Source organism: Enoplosus armatus, chromosome 12 (genome assembly GCF_043641665.1).
Source record: "Enoplosus armatus isolate fEnoArm2 chromosome 12, fEnoArm2.hap1, whole genome shotgun sequence".
NCBI lineage: Eukaryota > Metazoa > Chordata > Actinopteri > Centrarchiformes > Enoplosidae > Enoplosus > Enoplosus armatus.
The window spans coordinates 12,218,219-12,245,975 of NC_092191.1; the positions used below are offsets into that span (position 1 = coordinate 12,218,219).

The 27,757-nt window shown below is 43.3% G+C and overlaps 1 protein-coding gene across 1 annotated transcript in view; it reads right to left on the reverse strand.

The window, feature by feature from the left end:
- Positions 1-1,293: 1,293 nt before the first annotated feature.
- LOC139294479 (zinc finger matrin-type protein 4) overlaps positions 1,294-27,757 on the reverse strand; it is a 33,397-nt gene continuing 6,933 nt past the window's right edge. Inside the window, exons 3-8 of the mRNA XM_070916387.1 lie at positions 25,526-25,703; positions 22,085-22,372; positions 18,679-18,681; positions 14,554-14,650; positions 6,193-6,294; positions 1,294-1,315 (exon numbers count right to left, since the gene is read on the reverse strand). Coding sequence (XP_070772488.1) covers positions 1,294-1,315; positions 6,193-6,294; positions 14,554-14,650; positions 18,679-18,681; positions 22,085-22,372; positions 25,526-25,703 — 690 coding nt within the window. The remainder of the gene's footprint in view (positions 1,316-6,192; positions 6,295-14,553; positions 14,651-18,678; positions 18,682-22,084; positions 22,373-25,525; positions 25,704-27,757) is intronic.

The following is a 27,757-nucleotide window of genomic DNA, read 5'->3' on the forward strand; positions in this document are numbered from 1 at the left end:
CAGTAATGCATTACGAAGCTATCACTACAGAGCAGCGCTATTGCCAAAACGCGCAAGCAATAGGTTTCAAAAAGGCAAGTGAATGCAACGTTTTACATTTTACATGCATTGAAGTACATCCCAGTTGTTTTGTACATTGGCTGCTACATGGACTAGGAGTCAGTTTTTTTTTCTGGCCATAGCAACAGAAAAATAAAAAAATATTATCTACATGTCGCCCATCTCAACAGAGAAGAGAATATTTGTCACCTTGGGACTGCATCTGACATCAGTATTCAGTGCTGTGGGAATGTTTTCAACAGTAGATGGTTCACAAAGTTGCACAGACCCTCACTTCAGAGGAGGAGTCTTTGTGCTGCTTTTCTCTACTGCCCTCCTGTAATGTAACCATGCCACATATCCACATTTTGATTATATGAAATATATGAAAAGATGCCTTTCAAAATGACACGTCCACCATTTGAAAAGAAGTGACATCAATCCACTACATTTATAGACAGCACAAGATTCAAACGTAAAAATACCCTTTTTAAAGTTATGGAAATTCATGCGATCTGTAATGGCTGAGGTCCTTGGGCATTTTCTTTTCCTTGGATTTGAAAGTCTGGGCCTGAGTAGGTCTCAAGTGGTCCGACAGTGAGCCATGCATGTGCCACCATCTGTATATGAAATGCATGTAGAAACAAGAAGACTGTGTTCGGACTTGGATCGCTGTCAGAGCACTTGGAGGACGGCTAGTTACAGAGTTATTCTTACTGCTGCTCTATGACTATCATTGTAATGGTTATTACCACTCTGGGCAACGCACTGACATCAATTCAATTTTAGGATTGTGGTTCACACAGGAGTTATATGGCAATAAGCAGCCGCGAGTCTTCTGACGGCTGTTGGTGTCGAGAGATCGTATCAAACACTTAAGTGCTGAATAAATCTCAGATATATTTTCAGATCAAAGATAGAAATAAACACACTGACAATGACCCACACGTGCATACTGCAGATGCGTGCATTGGTGCCCATGACACCCATACACGCGCACGCACGCACGCACGCACGCACGCACGCACGCACGCACGCACGCACGTACACACACACACACACACACACACACACACACACACACACACACACACACACACACACACACACACACACACACACACACTAAAGTTACTCCGCACTACTTTCTCATTCTCTTCGGTTTCTGACACAAGTCTTTGTTTCTGAAGTTGTTTATTCCAATAATCTCTGTCTCCATCTTGTCTTCTTTCCAGAGTGGCCTGTCTCCGTGGCTTACTGCTGGTGTTGCTTCAGGCTGAAAACAAAACACAGGAAAGAATTGTTAGTCTTGTTTTGTCTCTGACACAGGCAGATCTGACAAGACAGGGCTCTTTAACCACAGGGAACATCAAGCCCTCTGGGGGGAAAGAGATTCTGTTTCTGCCATGCTTGTTCCCTGGGAAGTAATCTCATTTACCTGTAAATCTGTGTCTCATGCCATTCTTAATATAGCGAAGGTAGCAAAATAAACAAGTCGTCATTGGTAATGTATCACGACAAATGTGCAGAGATGTAACGCTGTAACCCTGCATTGCTTTTATGTCTCTGCTGCACTGAAAAGAATTTCCTTTTACCGGCCGGGAATGACAGCTCAGCTGCATGTGAGGCATTAACCAATAATCCTGTTTCACAATCTTCTCATAATTACAGCCGTCTATTATGCCTTCTATCTGGCTGTTCCCCAAATTAAAACAAAGGAGAAAGATAGGAGCATAAACCCTCATGTTTAAGGTGCAATAATTACTGTGGATTTGGTCTTTATCTTGAGCTGCTGATTGTTTTTCATGATGACAGGCGCTGTGGCTGCATTCTGTAGCTTTATCGCCATGAAACAAAGCAACTGCAGAGACAAACACGCCACATTTAATTAAAACAAAGAGATAAGTTGGGTTGAAGCTTATGCGAAGCAACGCCCACCCAATTGAGTAAGCATTTTTTTGTTTTCTTTTTTAGGACAGGGAGAATTTAAAGTCAGGCAGTGAAGTGTTCACTAATCCTGCAGCTGATCTTTGCCAAGTATAACTGAAATGACAATATCAAATTAGCATTCAAAGTTGGTGTCAGTTATTCAATTGCCTGAATGTCACAACAGAAAGTAATACACTACCTCTTTCATCTCTGCAGCTTTTAGTATAATTGTTCCTCTTGTCAGTCTGAGGAGCTTTTTAACTTTGTTTCATTATGCAGTTCTGAAATGTTTTCGCCTCAGTCCAGACTATGGACCATAGTCACAAAGAGAGAGTGAGAGAGAGACAAACACAATTAGACGCACATAAAGTGAGAATAAGATGTTTGTCTCCATACGTGGCCACGTACGTAGCTCTGAGCCTGAAATGAAAACGAAAATGTCCCCCAAACAGCACAACAAATTCCACCATTTTCATCACAGTCGTTGTTAAAGTGCCACTCCTCCACCGTGTCCTAATTGGAGCGTTGCCCCACACACACACTTCCAACGGCGAGACGGAGAGATAGAAAGAGGGAGGGATGCACAGGCACCCTAGCTGTCAGCACCTATCCTGGTAATGGCTGTTAAAACGGTGGCCTCTACACCCTGTCTGCTCTGTCAGGACTCATCTAGCACTTTGGACTCTCTGAGGAGTGGAAGGGCACGACTCTGGTTGCCTGTATTGTTCTCTGGGAGGGGACAGGTAGCAGCGTGGAGGAGGGGAAGGACGACAAGAGGACAAGGGGCAGAGTGAAGACAGTGTGGGGCAGGAAGAGGGGTCAAAGAAGAAATGCAGCAAATCTTCCCATTTTTGCAAGCTTGAACCAGCAAAGGTTAAGCATTGCTTGGCAAATGACAGCAGATTAAAAGATTGTCAATGTTGTTGCTGAGTAATTTTCTGTCAGTCAACTACTCAATGAATTGAGTAATTGTTTCAAAACTTTGTAGAAGCAGAGGGGAGCCTTCAAAATGCCAGAAGAAGCATCGATCGGACAGCAGCCACTAAAGACTGCTTCATTGTCATTTAGTTGCTGCCCTGTTTCGTGAAAGACTCATAGGAAATCGGTGCAACAAGACCGCGCATAATATCGCCCAACTTCCTATTCACGCGCGCGCAATTCTCAAGGAAGCAGGCCATTAAATCTGCTAAAATAAAATGACACAAATCACAAACACAACACAAACAACAGGCGATGGACTCAGCCGACAGCCGATATATTCGTCCAGACGACCAACCCACCTACATACCCAATATACCTATACCTTTCACATATAGAACTTTTCGCATAGCAAATGTGTATACTAACACAGCACATATATCGTCATACACACTATTTTTAGTATGTGCATTGTACAATTAACAATTTGGATGCAGTCTGTGTCTGAGCGAAGAGGTACATGGTGTGGAATATTAAGGCGAGGGCAGGAAGGGTGACAAGTCAAGGAAAGTGCAATGCAGGAAGGTAGAAGGTGAGGCAGGGATGAGGTAAAAAAAAACAGGTCACGCTCTGTGAGTGAAGAGGGTGGTAATAGACTAATCCAATAATCTGTCCCAGGGCCACACATGTGGGAGGTGAGATATGAGGATGAGAATGTGAGAGAGGGCAGAGAGTGCATGTGTGTCTGTGTCCAAGGGAAGTGTTTGTGAGGATGTGAAGGTCACCTTGGCTCGGTGTGTGTGTGTGTGTGTGTGTGTGTGTGTGTGTGTGTGTGTGGTGTGTGTGTGGTGTGTGTGTGGTGTGTGTGTGGTGTGTGTGTGGTGTGTGTGTGGTGTGTGTGTGGTGTGTGTGTGTGTGTGTGTGTGTGTGTGTGTGTGGCAGAGGCAGTTGCTAAGGGAGCGGCGCAGTGAGTCACGAGGCATGAACCCCCCCACCACCACCATCGCCCTCACCTTATTAACATCACAGACAGCGATGCTCAGGGCAGGGTGTGTGTGTATATGTAAACACAGACTGTGTGTTTGTGTGATTTTCGGGCGGGAGGTGTGAGAGAAGACGAGGACAAGTGCCTTTGGGGGAGATGAGGAGAGCCTAAGGCATGAGCCTGCATGTGTGTGTGTTTAAGTGTGACAGAGGAGGCATGTGAGAGGAGAGCTCACCAGCGACAGTCCTGAATTAACCTTTCACCTTGCCTCAAGCAGGGACAGGATACGCACACACACATACTCAGACCATGACACACACATACAGTACATGCAGTAAGCCTGCCCTATTAGCAGGTCGATAGCTCAACCATTTGCATTCAGAGTTGCTTTACGCTAAGCACTGTAATCTCTCACACTCGTTGCCACCCTCCCTCTCTGTGCCTTCCCCTCTTAAATGTGCATTAGTTTGTTTTGTAGTTTGTGTGTATGTGTCTCTCTGTGATCCTGATGCTGAATAATTACCAGGGTGAGTAGGCTAAATGGATTGTCCCCGACCTCACCATCATACCCTTGGGGCCTGCGTTAGCATCAGCATCAACATCACACACACGCTCATACACTAGCACACGCTACGCACATAAACACACATAAAGGCGGGCCAGAGGTCGGAATTGTATAACGAGAAAGAACCCAGAAAGCCAAGGCCATACAACCCTAGTGAGCGATGTGAACATGAATAATATTATACGGGTAGTTAAAGCAACGCAGTGTCATTGGTTAGAGATGCAACCGTGCTGACAGTTCCCATCAAGTAAACTGCGCTTTACTGGTTGCTTTGTTTTCTCTTGCGGACTCCAAGGGGCTAATTAGTGCCTGTTCTTGGTTTTATTCTGTTCCTCTTATTTTAATGCATGTATACTTGGATAAAAACTTTTCAGGCTTCATAAAAGCCGTCATAGCCTTGAGGATATTCTGTACTGTGACTATGAGCTCTCTAACAGGCCTTTTTCTGGTTCAGACTACTGGGTATTACTAATACACTGTTGAACCACAGACAGAAGGACCTATATAATAGAGCCAAATCAGCATGCCAATAAGGAAATATTACTATTATTATTATTACTATTATTACTATTATTATTAATATTATTATTATATTATTATTATTATTATTATTGTTGTTGTTATTAATGTTTTCAGATAAACAAAAGCAATTGCAGTATATAAATGTTTTATAGACCAGTGAGGTGCATTTTTTAAAAATATACTCTATAGTCACTATAGTTGCTGCTACTGTCATTGATAATCAAGATGATGTTGACCCACTTGTCTTTATGTTTATGTGAAAACTGCAAAATAGGTAATATATTATTTGCATACGTTTTAAAACAAAATTTCAAGTAAGTACAGTAAGAAGAGGGTAAACAATAACTCATAGGAGTCTTGGAGCACATCAGAGCTACAGCACAACATAACACATCAAGTTGTTGGTGTATTGTACTGATGCTGGCTTCCATGGAAACAAAACTACAAAAAAACAAACCAAACCAAACATTCATATAAATAAAAAAACATTATTAAATTATTTATTATAAATATCACAGAATAAAAGCAACCATAGTTGCTGCATTCGCTGCCACATCGGAATTGTACCTCTCCAAAGAAATGATTTGCCAACTTTTAAAACTTGATTAAAAATTACCTCCTGAATGAGCGCAGGCATACAGTCACCGCTGGGAACAGCCTGCCATCATCAGAACACTTGCCAGATTTTTTACACAGCTTCAGGGCTGGAAAAACCAATTCAGCTCCTGTCTGCTGACGGCCTTATGTTCATTCTTTAATTTTCCCTTTTTTTCCAAACTAGCCATTTGTTTTGAGCACTTGAGTCAGGAACCAAAATGGGGATTTAATGTTCATCTATCTGGTTCAGTTCTATCTCTTGGCCACTTGTGTCCCTGTCTACTAGCCAGCTAAGTGCCTTGGCTTAATTGCAACATACTGTAAACTGTGAAAATGTTCTGCCAAGTTTATCTAGTTCTATCTCTGCTGATATCATCATGTACAGGTCCAATTACAGCTGCCAGTCTGTTTGGAGTCTGCAGCATTTTAAATGACCTGCAGTTGACTCTGTATGAAGCAGATGCACGGTACAGATAAGGAGAGCTGGCTGATGGATGCATCCAGCTGTTTAAAGAATAGAGAAATCTGTTGTTGTTTCATGATGACACGTACCTGATGCCAAACATCACACACACGCACACACACACACACACACACACACACACACACACACACAAAAAGACGTAGATACACATACACAGTTTTTATGGATGTTTCTTCGGTGAGAGCTAATCCCCTGCCGCTGTCAGCCGTGCTTTCGTCTCCTCCGGAAAGCTCCTTACACAAGCCAAAGCTCATCCTGAGTGTGAAAGAACACACACATACACGACCCACAAAAATACATATACACACTCAAAGTTAGGGTGGAAGATCTTACGTCACTTTGGCAAAGCCTTGTCCACCCTGTAAACAACCCAGAGATATGAACGTTACAATCTCAATAGCCTCTTTTCCATAAGTACCTGCACACATTTCTACATTTACACACATGAACGTACACACATACACATGGTTATACACAAATATAAAACTTCATAATCAGACAGCTTGTTCTTAAAGGAGGTAGACTTCCTTATACACTTATACTCATGCTATGTGCCGCAAAAATAAACCAACACTAATGCGCACGCACACACGCATAAACACACAGCCCTCATTCTTGTCCTCGTATTTCTAAACTTGCTATGCCTTAGAGCTTGTCTGGTCTTATATTTGTGTTAGTGTGTGTGTGCATGAGTGTGTTTACAATCCCATGTCAGCAGAAAAGTGACACTTTGCACAATGTGCTGCAAAATCCAATGTGACAGGGGCATTATTTGCTATCATATCATGCCCCAACACTGCTCTGTGTTGCCAAGGCTAAAATGTAATGCACATTGATGTAGGAATGGGTAGAGTATGTGTATGTGAGTGGGAGAGACTTGGCCTAAAGTGATTTCTAACACACATTCAAGTGACCGTATTGTGTTTCACCTGAGTGGCTGGGTGAAGGCAGAGGAAGTGAGGTCGATGAGGTGGAACCTTCGGTCTTGTTCTATGTTTCCCAGAGGATCGATAAAGCAGTGCAACAGAGATGGCAAGACTTATTTCCAGGAGCAGTGTTCACTCTGACAGAATTCAGCACGCGTTTGCAATAAGTCTGCAGGGGCTCATGGCTGTTGCGCTGTAAAATCGCTTGTGCTTTGAGGGCTCTCTCATGGACTTTTTCACACTTTATGCACACTGTAAGTCTGCAATCCAGCAGACGCTGCTTTAGGGAATTACACACAATCTATAGCATTGTAGCTGGACTGGCAATTTCCAAATATAATTTGGTCAAACAAAGTTACTATTCTGCTGTTAAACTACATATAAACACAAACAACTACATGTGAAATATTAGTCTCACATCATCAGCCAAGAAATGCTTCAGCCCCAAATGTCACTGTAGTGCTGTCCCATTTCCAGTATACTGTATAAAAATGTCATTATTTTGGGTTTATGTCAGGGAATTTATCATGCGTTAAAAATTACACACAAGAACTTTTGGATGTGTAGGGACATAAAATCTGTGTAAATGAGTTCACACAACTGGGTGAAAATCTGTTGACAATGAACCTTGAGCTCTTGCGTAAAGAGAGAAGTCTGTGAGACCTCAGTGTTTAGAGCACAGGGTGGACACTGAGCCATAAAGTATCCTTCTCTCCTCTTTTCAGTAAAAAATTTGATGATCCATATTTTATGAACAGAGGCATCATGAGGTCCCTTATCTCACCTAAACTTCACCAAACACTCATTGTGCTACAAATGTCCATATTATATCATTTTCTTCTGTTGACATCCCTGTGAACAATCCTGAGTAAATCCCACTGCTCTGAAATAAGACTGAAGCTCAGCTTTGCACACTTAACCCCCCCCCCCCACACACACACACACACACACTTCAGCCCACTTCCTGTAAGCCTATCTGATAAGGTGGATGAGGTACTTTCTCCCCTTCTATCCAGTGACCTATCAGTACCACCCCTGTAAATCTCCCTGGTACCTCTCTCTCAGTCTTTCTCCCTCTGCCCTCTATCCGTCGATACTCTTGTCAATGCATCCTCTCCATCCAAAGCAGTAAAGTCCTGCAGCTGTCTGCAACACTGCATTCACCTCAATGCACACTCCAAAATCTGCTCCTTATCTCTGTCTCCACCTTTCAGCTCAATTTGAGCAGATTTTTGCTGCAATTTGTTTTTCTCTCTCCTGCTCTTTGCACCTTTCTGTCTCAAGTACATCCTGTTTCTGTCTGTATTACTGCATTTCTCCCTGTCCATCTGTCTCTCCTTATCAATTTTATCACAGTCTTTTGCCATCTCTATGCCCTTTTTTTATTTGTTTTGCCTCCGTCTCAAATGCGATTTGTCTTTCTGTCTCTGTGCATCTCTCTCCCCATCTGTCTCTCTATGTCTGTGGTGCAGACTGTCTCTCTTGTCTATCAGTCTTGCTTACTCTCTCTGTCTCTCTCATAAACATGACTCTTTCTGCGTGTCTGCCCTCTTTTCCGCTTTAAGACAGTAAAACTGACAGAAGGAGAGAGTTATGAGCCACCATTTTTCCGTGATTTACAGCCACTGTGCAGAAATACATCTCAACAATCACATTTTTCACGAGTTTAGCTGACGCTTTTTCCAGGCTGACTAGGGAAGAGCTGTATTAGGCATTCAGTATCTTGTGGCATGCAGTAGTTAATGGACATTGGCTTCTGCAAGCATCAATTCTGTGACCTTTTAGTCTCATCCAAAAACACAATAAAACACATTTTCCTTCTACTAACAACATCTCTTTCCAAATATAATGATGCAGTTACTTATGGTAATTCCCAAACCTTGTTGTGAATTTTTGCTGAGAACTTTCTACCAAAAAACCTGCCCAAAAAATTTACATCATCAAGTAACCTTTCCATTCTGTTTGAAATTTTTGAATGTAATTTACTTTGACCTCCATAAATCAAATTCCAGTTAAGTTTTATTGTGCTGATCTGAGCTGCTATCTCCGCACTTCAGCAAATCACACTGAAGCTCTCTGAATGGACACTGAGGGCTTCAGTGTGGGTAAGAAAAGAGTTTGATAAATAAGTTTGACTGTTCGGTTTTGGGTTTAACTTTCCCTTTAAAGTTTTCAGTGCCCAACCACTATTTTACCTCTGAACCTCACTTCATTTTTTCTTCATTCCACAGTCATTTACACAACGTTTTTTTCCTTTTCTTTGATGTTAACTCTTACATAAAAGACTTGTTTCTTTAAACATGCCATTTTAGAAAGAGCACTGTGTGTCATAAATCTATTTAAAGAAGTTAATTAGCGTATTATTGAGTCCCACAAATGTTGTAGATTAAAATCTACCGATAAGGGAGGAGATTATCTGACAACTTTCCAAAAGAAATCAACTTGTATCAAGCATGTGTCTTTCTTGTCTTTATATTTGTGCAGTGATCTGCTTTATTTCATGATATTGACCCTAATTTCTGGAAGGTTGGCACTGGGTTCAGGTCAATCTATCACCCGATTGGCTGAATTTTCTTCTTGTTTTCTTGAAACTGACTATATCAGAGGTCTTCAACAGGGGGTACAACGACAGGTACTGCAGGGGGGTTGCAAACGTTTTGGTTGATTAGACAATTTTTTATATTTTTTTAATTTTATTTTTTTTTCCCACAAATTAATTAATTAAATGTCTTTAAATACACATTAACATGAATCCAACATATTGTAGCGAATGGATAAATGGAGGCAGAAGACGTTATCTTTCAGTCAGCAATGCATACATTCAGCGACACACAGGAGCTCTCTCAAGCTGGGCACCGGTTCACTCACAGCACGAGACTAGCCTAGACCTGTCCCTCCAAGCCTCCTGTACACAAAGAGGAGGACCCGCCCCTATCACTGCTGCGCCAATCGCGAGGCGGCATGTTACACGCTGGCTCTGTCAGGTTCCCCGTGATTAGCCGAGAGCCTATTCCGTCCCCAGCTGACTAAGATCCCAGACACAAGGATGCACGCTGCAATATTATTGAAAAGAAGATACCTTTGTAAAAAAAAAAAAAAAAATAGAAAAAATAACAAATAAAAAAAACGACGACATTTAGTTCACCCACGAATCCTTTTGCAATCATTTTTGCAAGATATTCCTGGTCTAAAACACTGCAGCTCCTATCCACAACAGCCAGTACTGAGGCCAGTATATTATTATGCCAAGTGTATGGACATTGTTATGAGCGAAAATGGATCGTTTTGTAACTCGACCAAAAAACTCCACAAGCACAAGAGAGATACCCTCCACCTCAGAAACAACCGGAGAAAATGCAAGTGGCGAGGCGGCACCTGCTGCTGATGTAGCGGCTGATAAGGGTAAGCGCAAACGAGAGAAGACCCGAAAATATACAGATAATTAAAAAGTTTGGATTTACCTTCAAGGAGGCAGATGGCATTGAATTACCAATGTGTGTCATTTGCTCTACTGTGCTGTCAAACGAATCTATGAAGCCATCAAAGCAGCAGCGTCACTTGGAGACAACCCACAGCCACTTAAAAGACAAACCTGTTTGAAATGCTCCTATCAAGTTGCTCTTTGGATTGCCCAGAAGAAACAGCCATACACACTTGGAGAGGATTTAATATTGCCTTCAGCAACTGACGTGTGTAAAACAATGTATGGGAATGATATTGACATTAACAAACTGAAAACTATTCCAGTGTCGGACACAACCATTGCTCGCCGTATTGACGAGATGGCATCTGATGTGAGGGTGCAACTGATAGAGAAGCTGAGGTTGGCGGATGCATTTGCATTACAATTGGATGAATCAACAGATGTGTCAAAGGACGCCCAGCTTCTGGCGTTTGTGCGCTTTGTCGATCAAAAGGAAATCCAGGAGGAATTTTTGTTTTGTAAGCGGCTTCCTGAACGCACAACTAGTTCTGAAATCTTCAAAGTGATTGATGTTTTTTTCAGAGAAAATTACATTCCATGGGCAAAATGTTTTGCGCTGTGCACCGACGGTGCAAGAGCCATGGCTGGTTTAAAAAGTGGACTAATCGCGCTTGTAAGGGATGTGGCTCCGCAAGTGATTTGGACGCACTGCATGCTACACAGGGAGTCACTTGTTGCCAAAGACATGAGCGCTGAATTGTCAGATGTCATGGACTCGGTCGTGAAAGTTGTCAATATAGTCAAGAAGAGTGCTTTGCAAACGCCTCTCTTTAATCTCTGTGCTGCTGAGGGAGAAGAACACACTGCGCTACTGTACCATTCTGAGGTTCGATGGCTTTCACGTGGAACAGTGTTGTCACGTGTGTTGGAATTACGCACGTCTATTCGGGAGTTTTTACTTCTCCAAAAGCGCACAGAGCTGGCTGCACTTTTCAGTGACAATGTCTGGGTCACCAAACTTGCATATCTTGCTGACATTTTCGCTGAGCTGAACAAACTTAACAGTTCTATGCAAGGTCGCAATACACATGCCATTCAGCTGTATGACAGAATGGAAGGCTTTCTCAAAAAAATCAGAAGATGGCAGGAGCGCGTCGGAGAGGGAATATTTTCCATGTTTCCATCAGTGGATGAGCTGGGAGACTCTGCTGTGCTCTCGCCTCCCGTAACACGCGCAATTCTTGCGCACTTGGAGGCGCTCGAGGGACAATTTAGGGACTACTTTTCTGAGGCTGACTCCTGGCGCAGGGACAAGACATGGATACAGTTTCCATTCAGACAACGCAGCAGACGGCACATGTCTGACAGTGACAGAGGAGGATCAGCTCATCGAACTATCCACTGACAGTACGTTCAGAAACATATATGAAACTAAACCACTCACCCAGTTCTGGATCTCTTGCCAGAAAGACTTTCCACAATTGGCAGCAAAAGCAGTGATGAGCCTTTTGCCCTTTGCAACAACATATCTTTGAGAAAGTGGATTTTCCTCACTCACCTACCTGAAAAACAAATACAGGTCAAGACTGCAGCCTGAGGCTGATATGACCCTCTGCCTGACAACCTCCATCCATCCAAGGTTAGATAAGTTGTGTGCTACTCATCAGGGTCAGACATCTCACTAATGTGGGAGTATGTGTGCCATCCACAGATGGCTTGAGGATTCACTGTCCCTTCTACATGTATGTTTAAAATAAAAACATGAATCTGTGAATTATTTTAATAGCTCAGTGTTGTATGCAAGATGTATGTTTATAAATGGCAGTGGCACGGCCACCCTGTACCTTACACATGTTTAAAATAAAAACATGAATATATGAACCTGTGTATTATTTGAATAGCTTAGTATTGAATGCACAATAACGGGGTAGCTATGTTTATACATGGCATTAGGCCCAGTTTAATATAAAACACAATTTTATACAATATATATAGTAGGGGGTCCCTGCTCCATCTCTCCATCAGTTTGGGGGTCCTTGGCCTGAAAAAAAAAAAAAGACCCCTGGACTATATGACTCAGTGTCTTATTATGATGGAAGCTTTTGCAGTGCATGAATTAAGAGTACTGTACAGACAGGAGAAAAATATTATTCTAACAAGTGCCCATATACAGCACACACTGTAAGAGAGAATACATGATAATTCCCATAATAAATAATAGAAATATTTTGCTCTTCATAGCGATCAGTGAATATAAGCTTTTGGTGTTTATTCTTTGTTAAAAGAAAATCTATCCTATTATTTACTTTCTGTTTTAGTCTCATCCTCCTTCCCTCTCTGCCTTTCTCATCCTTGTTATCGCCGTTGTTTTTCTCACTACACCCACCACTCTCTGTCTAACAGTTAACTTGTTTGCAGAAGTTTGGTGTGTGCAGCCCAGACAAGTTGTGCTCTAGGGCGGATAAATACAGACATTTCAGCTTAAGTGCCTCAACTCTCAAAAAAGACACAAAGGAAAGAAGAAACAGCCGCAATAACAACATGTTATCCTCAAGCACCCTTTTATCTAACAAATACTCACACACTTAATTTCCATTACATTGCTTTAAATATAAAGAGACACATACATGCATGCATGCACACACACACACACACACACCACAATATCGCCTATAGCCATGCTCACAGCTATCGCATGGTAAATGCATGAAATGTAACTGTTCCATATGACTCTCTCTTCCTGCTGGTGGATATAATTTCCCTCACATTGGCTGTGATTACATTTTCTAAAATCAGAAATGAAAACGACCAAACCTCATTGTGCGATTCTTTATTATAAATAACCTTGTTTCCATTATGCCGCTTCAGTCTGTTCCATATGTCGTAAATGTGCATCATAAGTGAGTTTCATCCAGTGAATGTCGGCCGGGCCATTTCACTCATCAGATTCTAAAGGAACTCTGTGTCCAAAAACATTTTTAATACAATACTTCAATACAATTCAATATTTCTAAGTCAACCTGTTTGTGCAGTTGATTGTGGGGCAAATTTGCTGTATTTTCTTGTGAACGCACACCAGCAGACATATTCATCACCTCTATAGGGCAGGACAGGAAGAGGATTGTGCTTCAGTTCAGAAGTGTTTTATACGTGTCATCATAGCGTCCTCCTGACTGCATCACACCGCCTCCCTGTTACGCCCGGCCTTGGGAAAACCTGAGCACAGTATAAAATGACTCCCCTCTTTCCCTGCTCCCAAAATTGACCAGTGCCACAGTGGTTGCAGTCCAAACAAATGGTTTATTTATACAGCATGGTATTGTGAGCATCGAGGGGAGCACAGCCAAAACAATCCATACCAACTAACTTACCTATTGTCAACAAACGGAAACAAAAGAAGACACAGGGCCCGAACATAAATAGGAGAAAACGGAATATAAAGAAAAAGGCCTCTACCCCAATAGCTACCTGGGCTGCTATTTCAGATTATCCCCAATTATACTACGGACTAGTGACATTTAGGAATTCTATCCCTTGGCAGCATGGTCTGGTTGGGAGTAAGGGAAAAAGGCGGAGCGAAGTCTGCATCGGCAGGGTGCCATTTTAAAGTAGGCGCCATCAGTCTCCCGACCAGTCACCACCTGCAACACCCCTACTGAGAAAGCAGAGCAAGACAGCACCACCCTCAGGCAGGGAGGGAGAACGGCACAGAAATGGACAGTCACGTTCAAATACGAATTTTAACTCAGGGGTCATAACTCTCCCTTATCTCTCTCACTGAGAGTGCTTTTGTCTTTGTGTGTCTCTATAGCCTCTATAGCCTGGTGCAATTTATTGTACAAATGGGGATAAGGGTGCACACTCTTGGATTGTCTTTCCTCAAAGGGATTTATGGCATGGCACTCATTTGTTCACATGAGAAGTGCCTAATGTTGTGGTGTGGAAAATGAAAGAAGAGACCTTGAGAGATAAGTTCAAACCCTGCCTACTCTCACACCTCCACACACTTGGCCAATCGCTGCATGATAGTGGGTGTGATTGTCTGGTTTTGGAGGGTTACACTCTGACTCTCTTTTTTGGGATTTGATTGACCATCCATCCATCCGTCCATCCAGCCCCCATCCATCCATCCGTCCATCCAAAATGCTAAGTTGCTGTACTCACTTGTTCTGGTGCTTGGAGCCCTGGAGGTGTGCATGGTACTGCTCTATGGAGTTGAGGACCACACTGCAGACACTGCAGGAGTAACTACTGCGCAGCCCTGGAGAGACGCAAACACACAGGTACAGCAGTTACTGTGAGGGCACTTTCAATAAGTAAGGTTCATAAAAATGTTTAAAAGCTGTCATCATCATCATCATCATCACTATCATCATCTGGATCATCAGCAGCAGTAGCAGTGAGGCCAACATGAGCAACAATAAAAATTTGAGCTGACACCAAATAACTGTCTTATTTTTACACTCTGCAGTGCAGGGTAATTGTCCTAATTAGAGTGCATCTGGAAAAAGATTGGATTAGACTAGTTAGCCAGTTACATTTTTAGATCCTTAGATCACTGCTTTCTTCTTTCTAGTGCCCGTGTGTGTGTGTGTGTGTGTGTGTGTGTGTGTGTGTGTGTGTGTGTGTGTGTGTGTGTGTGTGTGTGTGTGTGTGTGTGTGTGTGTGTGTGTGTGTGTGTGTGTGTGTGTGTGTGTGTGTGTGTGTGTGTGTGTGTGTGTGTGTGAAGGTGCCTTTTGAACTTCAACAGGGTGAGAAGAATGAGGACATTAGGGGTAAGAAAAGAACAGTGCAGTAGGTTGTGTGCATGTGCAGTACTGTGTATGGCTGCGCATGCATGCACAGTTGCATTGTATTGGTGAATGCGTGCTTGAGATGGTGCGGCTCAGACACAGATGTGAACTAATTAGAGGGTTTGCAGGTGGTCGAGATGAACACCCAAAAATAGATGGGATGAGGATGGAGATACTGACTGAGTGGGGAGAAGGGGGGGAGGGGGTTAGGTAGACACAAAGAGTGAAAAGAGGAAATTTCCAGAAAGAAATAAGAAGTGTATAAAAAGATTAAGGAGAGGAGATGGAGACATGGTAAGGATAATGAGTTGTCACACTGCAGCAGTGATGTAAAATGCATGCTGGGGTTTAATGACCACAGGAGAAAGCAGGACATGTGTATCCACCTCCAAAAAAACAAAAAGATCCTCTATCACATGTGGTAACTATAGCACGGCAGCACTGATCTTCTTTCTTTCATGAGGGCAGAGGAAGCAGAGGAAATGCTCTGTGTCGATGAGGATAGGGCAATCAGCAACATGACATAATTGGCTGTCTATTCTCTGTCAGAGATGCAATGGAGTGCTATTTTTGTTTTCTCACATTTTGCACACTGCAGAGCCGTCACTGCAGAACTTTACTCAGATCAGAGATGAACAACCTTGATACTTCAGGGTTGTACGACAAAACAGTCAAAAATGAATTGCTTGAAGCCTTTTCCCCCCAGCCTGTCCATGCTCCCCCTCCCTTGTCAGTGCTTTTTTGTTTTTCATTTTCATTTTTTTGACGCTGAATGTGTAATTCTGGGTGTGGTAACTGAAATGGGGTGCGTTTGCTTGTGTGTGGGTGCCCTTTCCTCTGCTGTCATTACTGTCCTTGAGATTTATGAGTTGTCCGTGTATTCCATCGCCTTTTGACCTTCTGTGGCGGTAATTGGTGAGGTATGTTGGGAGATGAAGTTGTAATATAGTTAGGAGTGGTGGGAGGTCATTTATACTGGGCTAGAGCTGCATAATGTGGCATATCTACTCCCTGTTGTCTCAGAGTCGCTCTGTCTGTTTCAGGGGTGATTAAGGACAAGCAGTCATTTACAAGAAACCACGACTGAATTAGTTGCCTGGAGTAAGCGCTGTCTCGGCTTAAATGTTGATATTTTGCATCTATTAGGAGCTAATAACCAAGTCTGTATGTGCGAAGGAGAGAAAAAAAGAGAGATAGTACATCCTCCTCTGCCAAAATGTCATTACTTCTGTTCTCTCTTAATGAAAAGGCTATTAATTGGAGAAGAGATAATTTGGAAAAGAAAGGAATGATAAGTCTCTCATTCTCCTTCCCTTTCTCTTCCTGTAATTCTATACTGCCGCAAGGATTACACAAAGAGGTCTTTTCTTATATACACGATTAAATGTGTTTTATGTGCATGTGTGTGTGTGCGCTCACACACAAAGGCAGCTTCCCTGCTTTTAGCCTGATTGATGCCACCTCCCCACTGCCTGGCCAAGTAGCACTGATGTGCAATATGCTGCAGTTTGTGCCTGTGCCAGAAAATGTGCGTGTGCGCCAGTCTTTTGAACGCACACACACACACACACACACACACACGGCCACATGCATAGACACTGTGTTTTGGTTCATAAAGCAGTTCTGGCATAAGACAACATTGTGGCCTAATCCATGTTAATTACATGCAGGGAAAGTGTGTGTGCAACGCTAGTGACAGCATGCAGCGCAGGGTTGTGAATGTGGGTTTTTTTTGTGAGCATGAGGAGTATTTGTGAGGGTGTTCTAAGCCTTGTTAATTACACATGAAGATATGCCAGGGAGAGAAAAAAGAGGGAGTGAGATGAGCTAAGGCAGTGGGCGTGGAGCTGTTTGTGGCTGTCGTTTAATGCACGGTCTTCTGGCATTGCTGGCACTCTTGGTATGGAGACGCCTAAATGCCTGTCAAAAAAGTAATGATCTACATTCTGTGCACGGAAAATTGAGAAAATTATGTTCTTTTCATGAGCCTTGTTCCAAAGAGATTCAACATCTGATATATTTTAACTTAACCCAAGCTCAGACAACATTAAAGTGTAACAACACCCTAAAATTCTCTGAATCAGAATCATCAGAAATACTTTATTGATCCCAGGGGGAAATTAGACAATTCTGCTACCCTCTCTCCCAGCATATCTAAAAAAAATGCAAAAGAGGAGTGAGGGAATGACAACTGTAGGGGGGCGTGGCTTCGTGGCTACGTGGTGTGTGCGTCAGGTGACACAGGGAGACTGACTGATTAGAGGGTGTTAACTTTCTTTTTTTTATATAAATGTCATGACATAGATGAGTCAAGTCTATGTCAGCATTGGCCTTGGAAGGTTCGGGGCTGATTTAAAACAGTAGATGGCGTCTTGAGCCATTTTCATTTACTTTACACCTCAAAAAACACATTTAAGTGTGCAGTACCTCTTTAATGACCCATTTGGAGCGTAATGTTAACGGCTTGTTCCATTAGGACTCTCTGCCAAGCTCTAACTGCAGCTTCTTTTATTTGTGAGTCTCCGAGGGTTTTCCAGGTAGTGGTCAGTGTACAATGAACATTGTTGGTTGAATAGTGGGATGGTTTTAAGACGCAGAGGGAGGAAATTAATCTTAAGCATACTGTACAACCTCCGCTGAACATCAAGTTACATATGGATCATTTCTAGGTAGAGTTTCCTCTATTTCCCCCTTTCTTCGTATGGGACCGACTGCAACTGAGACTCTCACTATACGGTATTTATCTGTAATATAATTCACTGTGGAGGCAGGATAATAGTTTACAGAGCTCTTACTACCCCAGAGCCTTTGTGCTGTGGTACACCATTAGTTTACCATGTGCTTTGGAAGATTAAAAAGGAACTGGATCCAAAAAGAAGCCCATTGAGATGCAATCAAAACCAACAGTCTGCTGCAAAGGCTTGACAGAACATCTCTCAGGAATATATCACAAATACCATAGCAGAGAGGGGTTGAGCGTCGGGTGAGAGTCAGATTGAATCCAAGTGGAATTTTACCAAACAACAAACTTTGAAGGACTTATAGAGAGACTAATTAGTTTTGCAGCAAACATGACAGTAATTGGACACTCAGGCTGGGTATTGTTTGAACATGTTAATTGATCTGTGCCAATATGATACCTGAGTTTCGGGACTGATGTCAAAACCTTTCAATAAAACTTTTCAATACCGTAGTTTGGAAATATAAACACGCTAACCCCTTTTCATTAACTAAATATACCAAACTGCTTATTTCATTATTGCTACAGCAGTAATATTACAGTTTATTATTTTGCCACTTGGGGCAGCAGAAACAAGCTTTAAACACAAAACAGACGAACAAACAGTTGCTTATTTACACAATGCAACATTCGCGTTCATTCCTGTTTTGTTAAGTGTATGTCCAATATTCCCTCTCCTTTTTGATCCCCACCAATTCCTGAGGAAAATATATACTTCTTTATATCTTAAAGATTTTTTTCGCTGAAAACAGCCACCTGCTGCTGCTGGAAACACCACACTAACGTTGCAGGCCATTAAACCAAAACCAGATGAAAAATGCTAAAATGCTCCGTAGAGCTGATGGGAGCAGCAGGGTCGGGTGATCGGAACTCTCTGTAGGTTCCCAGTTCATATGTGGGTACGACATATGTGGATCTACAATGCCAACAGTATATCTTGTTTATGTGTGCATGTATGTAAGCTTGCTTGTGCGACTGTCACAGTGTGTGCTGCCTCATGGCAGAGGAGGTCAGCTCTGTCTCCCAACTCGGGCACAGTCATCAATTACACGCAATTTTCTCTGCTTTGGTACTTCACCCTCTCTTGGGTCCTCTCTCTCTCACACACACACACACACACACACACACACACACACACACACACACACACACACACACACTCCAGTTCTAGACGCTTATCTCACTGCTTCTAATACAGTCTCCAGAGAGAAGAGACAATGCGCCGGCTCTGTCTTGAGGGGTTTCTACCCCTGTTGTGATTTATGTAAAGACACAGCTGAGTCAGCCGGGCTCCATCCCTCGTCAGTAGCCACCCCCACTGCAACTTCCTTGTCCACCTCCGTAATCCATCTCTGAGGGTTTTTGTCTGGCACCTAGCCGTGGAAAATAACGACATTTTCCCCAGTGACCTGTCTGCGCAATTACACCAGAAAAATCCAAGAGTAAGAAACAGTGTCGATATAAATGTCATGGGAATTTTGTGATATGTTTCAGTTGTGAGAATGTGAATGGGCGAGAAGGAGAGAATATACAAGTACAAGTAAAGGTCACAACCAGACAATACAGCAAGGCAGACTTTATAGCAATAGTTTGGAGTGAGAGGGAACATTGGTGTGTAAATAATTCACCTGTGCCTCGTGGGGAGCTAATGAGGATGACAGATGAGACATGACGAGAGATCGGAGCCCCTAGTGGTGTTCACACACATACATTTACACACAAAACAACCACAGCAAAAACAAACAAGGACACAAGACAGAGTACAGCAGCAGGAAGAGGGTGGGAAAAGAACGTAAGGAGAAAAGGGTTCCACAAAAGGAAAAGAAAAGGACAAAAGGGCAGAGATGAATCTGCACTTGGCTGAGAACAAGATCCTCATTTCTCCCCCCCTCTTCGCTCTCTTAGCTCAGCTGCCGCCTTGTGTTCGACCCTACCTCTGAGATTACACCCGGCACACCTGTGACTTCACACCTGAAGTGGTGATAAAAGCCAATCAGATGTGAGAATCTTGCACCAATGGCATTTTGTCTAGCTGAGGAACAAACGACTACTGACAATGGAGTTGTACTGCGATGAACAAAGTGTTTCAGACTAAAGGCGCTGGAACAAACACTTTATTGATGGCACATATAATAGATCACGTCAGCAGCGGGCTCACTTAGAAATCTTAGACCAGTTCATTGCCCTTGAAAAGAAGACGGGTAATAGATTTTGCCGTAGAGCGTCACTCTTCACTGAGTGCAAATATCTTGGATTAATCAAAAGGAAAATATCTATTATATATTTACAATTTTAAATGTGTTCTGTAGTTACATGCTGAGAGTCAAAATCTCAGTAGAGGTTGTAGGATCTGGGTCACAGTGTGTGGATGGAGGACGATATCCAACATGACACCTCTTAAAGCCTCTGAGCCAGTGTAGGCGGCAACATGACTCATGATTTTAATATGATTGGCTTCTTGAGATGATGGTTTGTGTCATGGCACCTGGAGCACAAAGCAAACGGCACGGCTTCGGCTCACGGAGGATTTGCATGTGTGTGTGGCAGTGTGCTGTGCGTGCGTCAAACTTGTAGCGGTGTTGCGTGGCGCAACGTGTGCATGTTGTGCTGTGCGCTGCAGTAGCATGATGTTGGACGATATCACTCGTAGGAACCAGAAAGGGAAATGCACTTTCTGTGCCAAATACTATTAATAATTTCATTAGAATACCCTTCTGGCAGAAATGTGTGTGTGAGCATGTGAATTGGTGTCCCCTTACTGCTACGTTTGTGCGTAGAAGTGTTTGTGTGGGAGAGGGGAGGAATTAAGGGGAAGAGAAACACATAAGTATAGTAATTAATACCCAGGACTTGCAATAGTAACTGTAATTTGATCTCAGTTTTACCAATTACTAATGTACAGTAAGAAATAATTTCAGTTTAATCGTTTACTTAAGTTCCTGATTGACCTTTCGGTCTCATTTTTTAACCCTCAGCAGAAATATAAGTGTGTAATGTGTTATTAAGCTTCCTGAGCTGCTGCACTGTGTTGTGTATTTTCGCTTAACTAGGCTACATGCAGCATGCCAACAGAGGTCCCATTACTTTTTTTTTTTTCTTTTTTTTTTACAGTTTTACACATTGCAATTCTAGCACTAACAAGTCTGAAAGCTATGCTGTAACATGAGGACACTGTGACCCCTGACGACCGGCAGGGAAAGGTTAGACTGTGGCAAACAGATGATGAATAGGATGTGTCAAAATTTCACTTGGACTGAGATACACAGTCAGTTAGGGAGAGATGGATATTTGCTTGGGATGATGGATGAGCTAACTCTTTACTTTTATTGGCTTAGAGTCCAAAACACAAGATTATTTACCCAGTAAACACCTTTCAGTACTCAAATGATTTAGTGTTAGCATTTATTTATTTCCATAAAGTTGGGGACTGATTAAAAAAGCAAAGCCCGCAAAACGCTGCCTCTTACACTTAATCCACAATAATGCAACTCGATAGCATCTTTTTGTTGGAGCCACTCGACCTGGTAATCCCCCATGTCTGTCAAACTACACACCCCAGTTTGTAACGTAGGCTTTCTAATAAAAATCTGTAGCCTTCAAGCCAAAGTGGAGATATCTGGATAATTACTTGACAAAGCTCCTTCAGAGCCACAAATGACATTATACTGTTTTCACAGGCTGACTTCACAGACAGACATATATAAGTGCTGGAGTACCTCTTTAAATCAGGACAGTTTATATATTATGTTTGCCCTCCTACAGAACAATAATATTTAATATTCTGCAACTAAATGTGTGGGACATCAGTTGTTTACTGTATATATAAATGGTGGGACAATAGAGGGGTTTGATCAAAGGGAGACTGATTTAATGGAAACCTATAGTTCAAGGAGACAGGAGAAAGCTAGTCAGTTTTTGTCCACATCTATGGTGAATATGAATAAGCCAGTCTTTACAGTAACTGTCTGATGGTGCTAATTTTATCTGTGAGTAGCTGGTGTGGCTTACCTCAGTATAATATCTGTGAAATGTACACCACATTGAAAGGCATATGAACATTTCAGAAGTCCACCCCCACTGCCACAGATCTTGAATGTGATCTCCCCCTTATCGCCTTTCCTCTTACAAAGTCGTAACACCCCTCTTGCCCTTCACTTGTCACTTGTGTCTGGCTCGGGGCCAAGAGGCTGACCTGTGCTCTCCGTGGCATCCAGACTGCCCGCTAGCTGCTCCAGGAGGCGTGCTCTGGCTGCGTTCCTGCGGTGCTTCTTGCCCTCGTAGTGCTGCTGGGCCATCAGTGGGTTGTTGAACCAGGCTCCGCACAGACAGCAGTACTTTCCAGCCTCTCTTCCGCCGTTTCCACCAACTACCGCCATGGGCCAGGGCAGGGCGGCGGGAGGAGGGGGACACGCCGCGGGGTCTGTGGGCACCGGGGTGGAAGGGGAGGAATCTGGGGGAAAAAGTGAACAGATAAGAGGTAGAGACGAGGAGTGAGGGAGGAGGGATTGCAGAAGGAAGGAGAGAAGGAAGAGAGTAAGGGAGCATATTAACATTCATTCAAATGCAAATGTTTTAAGGCAAAAATGATATGAAATGAAAATATTTTAAATTACATTAACATGAAAATGTCATGCATTTATATTTGCATAGATGCACACACTCACTCTCACATACAGAGGAAATCTCAACTACATGCTTACACACACACTCACACTTTTGAGAGCTGTAGGTTTAGATCGTGCTGATCGAGACAGAGAGCAAAGAGCAATAGATTGCAGTCGGCCACATCTGTGGAACATAGATGAGAGTCGGGAGGAAGCCATCAGCACTCCAGGGACCAGTCTGCAAGTGCTAGAAACTGGCTTTCTACTCACATCTACTGTACTTCAGAATGTTCCTGCTTTGTCTTTTTTACCTACATCCTCTTCTCTCATCTTTCCTCCCCTTTCATCCCTCTCCTCTCCTCTCCTCTCCTCTGTGAGGGAATGAAAAAAAAAGAGAGAAATGGCAGACTTCCAGGTGACCTGCTACTCGTGACATGACACTGGTTACCATGGTGATTGCCCATTAATAGCCAACAGGCACTGACATGTCCACAGGACGCGGTTGTGGCTCACGCAGCGAAGACTCCGTCTGTGGCTGCACGTGTGTCTGTGTGTGTGCTTGTGGGTGTTTGGGTGGTGGATTGAATAATAATCCATGCTTGAGAACATGTATGAAGGCTTGCGTGTGTGTGTGTGTGCGCGCATGAATGAAGCTCCAGAATAGGCTGCTTGTGTGTGTGTGTAAGGTACAGGACATGTACCAAAGAAATCCTCTCTGCTCAAACTGTTTATTTGAACACAGGGAGGGGGTGTTAGGTCCACAGCCAAATTGTGTGAGAAAGCTTCTAATGCCAGATGGCATGTCCAAATGTGCCGATTCTCCATCTACAATGTGTCAATGGCTCTCGAGTTACACCGACTATGACTACACAGCCACAATACCGCACGTTTTAATATTTTCTGTCACGAACAAAAGCCCACTCACACATGCTTTTAAGCCAAAATGAGTCATATCACTTCTTTCACAACAACCATCAGGTCACTGATAACAAAAATGAAGAGCATGCAGGAATTGTTGACCAGCGACCATGAGTGTGTTAGTTTATGTGTGTTATTTGTGTGTGCGCCTGTGTTGACTTGACTCTAGCCCTGCAAGCTGATTGGTTGCTCATACCTTGATGTGTCTTCAGGCTCTGTTCACATAGTTACTGTATCTATGGCTGTGTCTCAGCTCATCTCACCAACCACACCCACTCACATTCCCTTCTCTTGTGTTTGCCTTCGCCACACTATGATCTCACTTACAAAAGCAACCCTGTAACTCTTTTACTGTCATTTCATTTTTCTGTTATTAATCTCAAAGTCGAGGCCATCCTTAAATCTCTGGTGCAGCATTCGTGTGTGTGTGTTTGTGTGTGTCCTTGCATGAGTGAAGCTCCTGAGCTCTGACAGCTATGTGGAACAGCACGTGCTGAGCAGCAACAGGGAGAGATCCTCGGATGTATTTTTTCCTCTCCATCCCTTGTTTTCCCACCCTTCCTTTTCCCATGACTGTGATCTCTGCACACTGGAGCAGAAGTAAGTGTTTTTCACAGAGTTGGGCACAGGGTGTGTGCGTGATAGTGTGTGTGTGCAGGAGGAGGAGGAGGCGGCGGTGGTTTTGAGTGTGTGGAGATGTGATGTGCGAAAGGGGAGGGGACACAGGTACAGTCTCTGCTCTCCACCTCTCAAGGGCCTCTCCAGCACATATGACCCTTGCTTTCTCTCTCCTCACTGTGTGGTTTGTGTGCACGTATATGTTTGACTGTGTTTCTGTATGTATGTTAGCGTCCATGTGTCTGTAGATTCAAGTGAACGTGTCATCCTGCTTGGGTGTGTTTTTGACGATTGTGTGTTGCACGTGTGCGTTTCTGTGCCCAAGCGCGCACAAGCCTGTCAGCTTGGCTGTGCGTCTTCTGTGGAGCGCTCATCTCAGAGTGATCATGAAGGCTACTTTTGACTTTAATCGCTCCTGAAATCTTCTTCTTCTCTCCCAGGTCACTCTCCCTCTCTCCTTGCTCTCGTTCTCTTGTTTCTTTTCCTCCAGGTCCCACTGTCACAAAACCCCGGAAACTCCACAGCATTGGCTGTACAGAAGTGACACTTTTCCAAAGTAGGCCAAAGTTTAGCAAAAGTCACTCAGGGGCGTGATTATAACACTCCATTTTGTAGCGATCGCGTGTTTATAGCTCTTTGAATTTTCACTTTGAATCCAATTTGAATCACATTATGTAAAGCTTCCCTGGAGACGCCTCACCAGCACTGACACTTACAAAAATGCTCATCTTAAACAATCATGAGCATGAACAAAAATCAATTTGCGGATGTCTTGATTTGTTAAGGAGATTTTTCATTAGTCATAATTAATTAAAGGCTGTCTGTGCATTTCACCTCCAAATTTTTACTTCTTGGGCCTCTGGCATGTTGGCATTTCCAGACATTTTTTTCCCCCTCTGATATCCAGGCTAGACGTTTTGACTGAAGCATGACTAAAGCTTTCCAAATCCAGTTCAGATAAAAATATATGCTTTGAACCAAAAATAGTCCTCAGTTCGTATGGATGTCTGGATGACGTGGGGGTTTGCGAGCAGAGGTGAGGGTGTGTTTTACGACCAAGTTAATTACCTTGGTCTTGAGTGAGGACAGGCTCTGTGTGCAAACATCAAGATTGGAATCCAATAGAGGTATTGATCAGCTGGGGCTGAAAGGGTTGATCACCAAAGAACCAGTTTATAGTCCGAAGATTGATGGATTTGATTTGTCGAGCTTTCACTTTCAAGTCTGACCTGAAGACACAGACGAAGACCAACTCAGAGAATCAGTTGAATACTCTATTCTCTTTGTTTCCCAAAACTCAACTGTCACTCCCTTGACTTCTGTAGCTGCTTTATACCTGCTGTGATCGCGATGAAAGCATTGCAGTTCAAGTACTGTAAAGGAGTGCAAGTTTGGACGTGTGAGTTTGATCTTATTGCTAAAATCAAACCCAAATAGCAGGACAGGTAGAAGGTGTGAGATACCTGTGTTTGTGGGGCTTGTCATGGCTGTCGGTAGGCTGGGCGGCTCCCCCAACACCAGGCGGACTCTCTTGGCGTGGGTTTTGCCCTGGTAGTGGGACTGGGCCACAATGGCGGAGGTGAAGAACATGTTACACAAGGTACAGCACTTGTTCCTGTCCACCTCTGTCTCTGCACAGTCCTGCAGGAGGAGGGGAGGGAGAGAGAGAGAGTGGTGGATGGGAGAGGAAGAGGGTAAAATGGAACACAGGGGAGGAGAGGGTTAGGGAGGTGAGAGGGAAAATAGAGTGGTGGAGGTGAAGAAAGGAATGACGTGAAAGAGAAGCAGGGAGAGGTGAAAGTGAGAAAAGGAGAGGCAGAGGGAGATGAGAAATGGAAAGATGTACACTTTGCACTGACCTCCCTGAGCTTTGTTACACACACACTTACACACGCACACACACACACACACACACACACACACACACACACACACACACAAAAGCAAAGAGAGGGCTGATCAAATATTCATCTGTCTCTCTGGGCTGAGACTGTGGCTTGGCCCTTTCACCGCTGCTGGTTCATTACTAATGATGAGGGGGAGTTGCTCCCCACGGGAGAGTGGGAACACAAACAAAAAGACCAACCGCCTGATTGACACAAATGTACAAACACACACACTCACACATGCAAATACATAAGATCGCAAACATATGCATACACACACACAATCACACACAGAATTCAAGCAATATTTATCTCTAGCTCTTCCAGTTTGTTTCTGCCCATCAGTATTGAAAAAACTAACTAAAGGAAAAACAGGAAAATCCAGTCATTTTTAGAAATCATCCCAAATTGCCAGTAATGATTGATGGAGCCACGGCACTTGCCTATAAACCTTGCCCTTAACAGGCACAACGTGTTTAAAATTTGAGAAATAACAATAAAGAAACTCAAACTGTGTTCAACTATAGAGATATTGGAATATCAGAGACCAAAGATCTGCATACAGAAACAGGGACACAATAAGTACTAAACCTCAAAATGCTACAGCATACAATGATATATTGTTGTGTGCTGCACAGTTTGGGGAAGGCCCTCTCCTGTTTCAACATGACAGTGCCCCCATTCTCAGAGCAAGGCTTAGAAAGACATGCTTTTCTGAGTTTGGTGAGAAAGAACTTGACTGGACTGCACAAAGACCTGACCTCAACCCCGTCCAGAACCTTTGGGATGAATAAGGACAGACTGTGAGGCAGGTCTTATCATCCAACATCGGTCCCTGACCTCAGTCATGGTCCTGTGGCTGAATGGGAGCAAATCCCTGCAGCCAGGTTCTAAAATGTTGTGGACAGCCTTGCCAGAGGCTTTTATAGCAGCGCAGCATTTTGGAATGAGATCTTACTTTAAACAATCACATAGGGGTGTAGTGTTTGTCAGCCCACATACTTAAATATATGAATTCAACAAAAATCCAATATGTTTTAGTGTCTTCTTCGAGTTGCAATACTTCACACTTTCAGTGCAACCTTTTAAATTCTACACTTTCACAACCCTTTCCCCAGTTTCTTTCTTCTACTTGCTGCTCACACTGAACCTCCACCTTCTCACCGTCTGTTCATCCAGACTTTTGTTCTCTGTCTCTGCCTCTGATGAACTCCCTTTCTATTTGTTTGCACATCTCCTCTACCTCTCCCTCTCTTTCTTTCTTTCCGTCTTTTCACACCAGCGCTCTCTCTAGTCCAGGTGTCAAGTCGAGTTGGAGGAGAGAAACCTCCGACTTGACGAGAGAGAGGACAATAATAGAAAAGTGTCTGCGACACCATATCTGAGTGTGCTGTGTGTCTCTGTGGATGCATGTGTGTATGTGTCAGCCCTGGTTAGCATCACAGACAGTGGATGTGAGCGTTAAGGACACCTTTACCTTCCAGGCTTAGCTTTGTCTCTCAACTGTCCCATCTCTCTTTCTCTTTTCTTCTTCTCTTCTCTTTTATTCTCTCTCTATCACCCACTTCTTCTCTTGCTTTTTGTCTTTTTGCCTTGCCTTCACTCTCAGCCTTTTGCTCTCTTCCCCTCCCTGCACCCTCTCTCCCCCTCTGGGAACCAGTCTCAGTGGCTCTGTGTGTTGTGGGATGAAATATTTATCTGTATTGGCAGGCCCTCGCCACCCCTTCTCCTCCTCCCCTCTATTGCCTCGCCTCTTCTCCTCCCCAGTGTCTGTCCCTGCTGTGATCATGTTAAAGGCTTTCTCTGAAC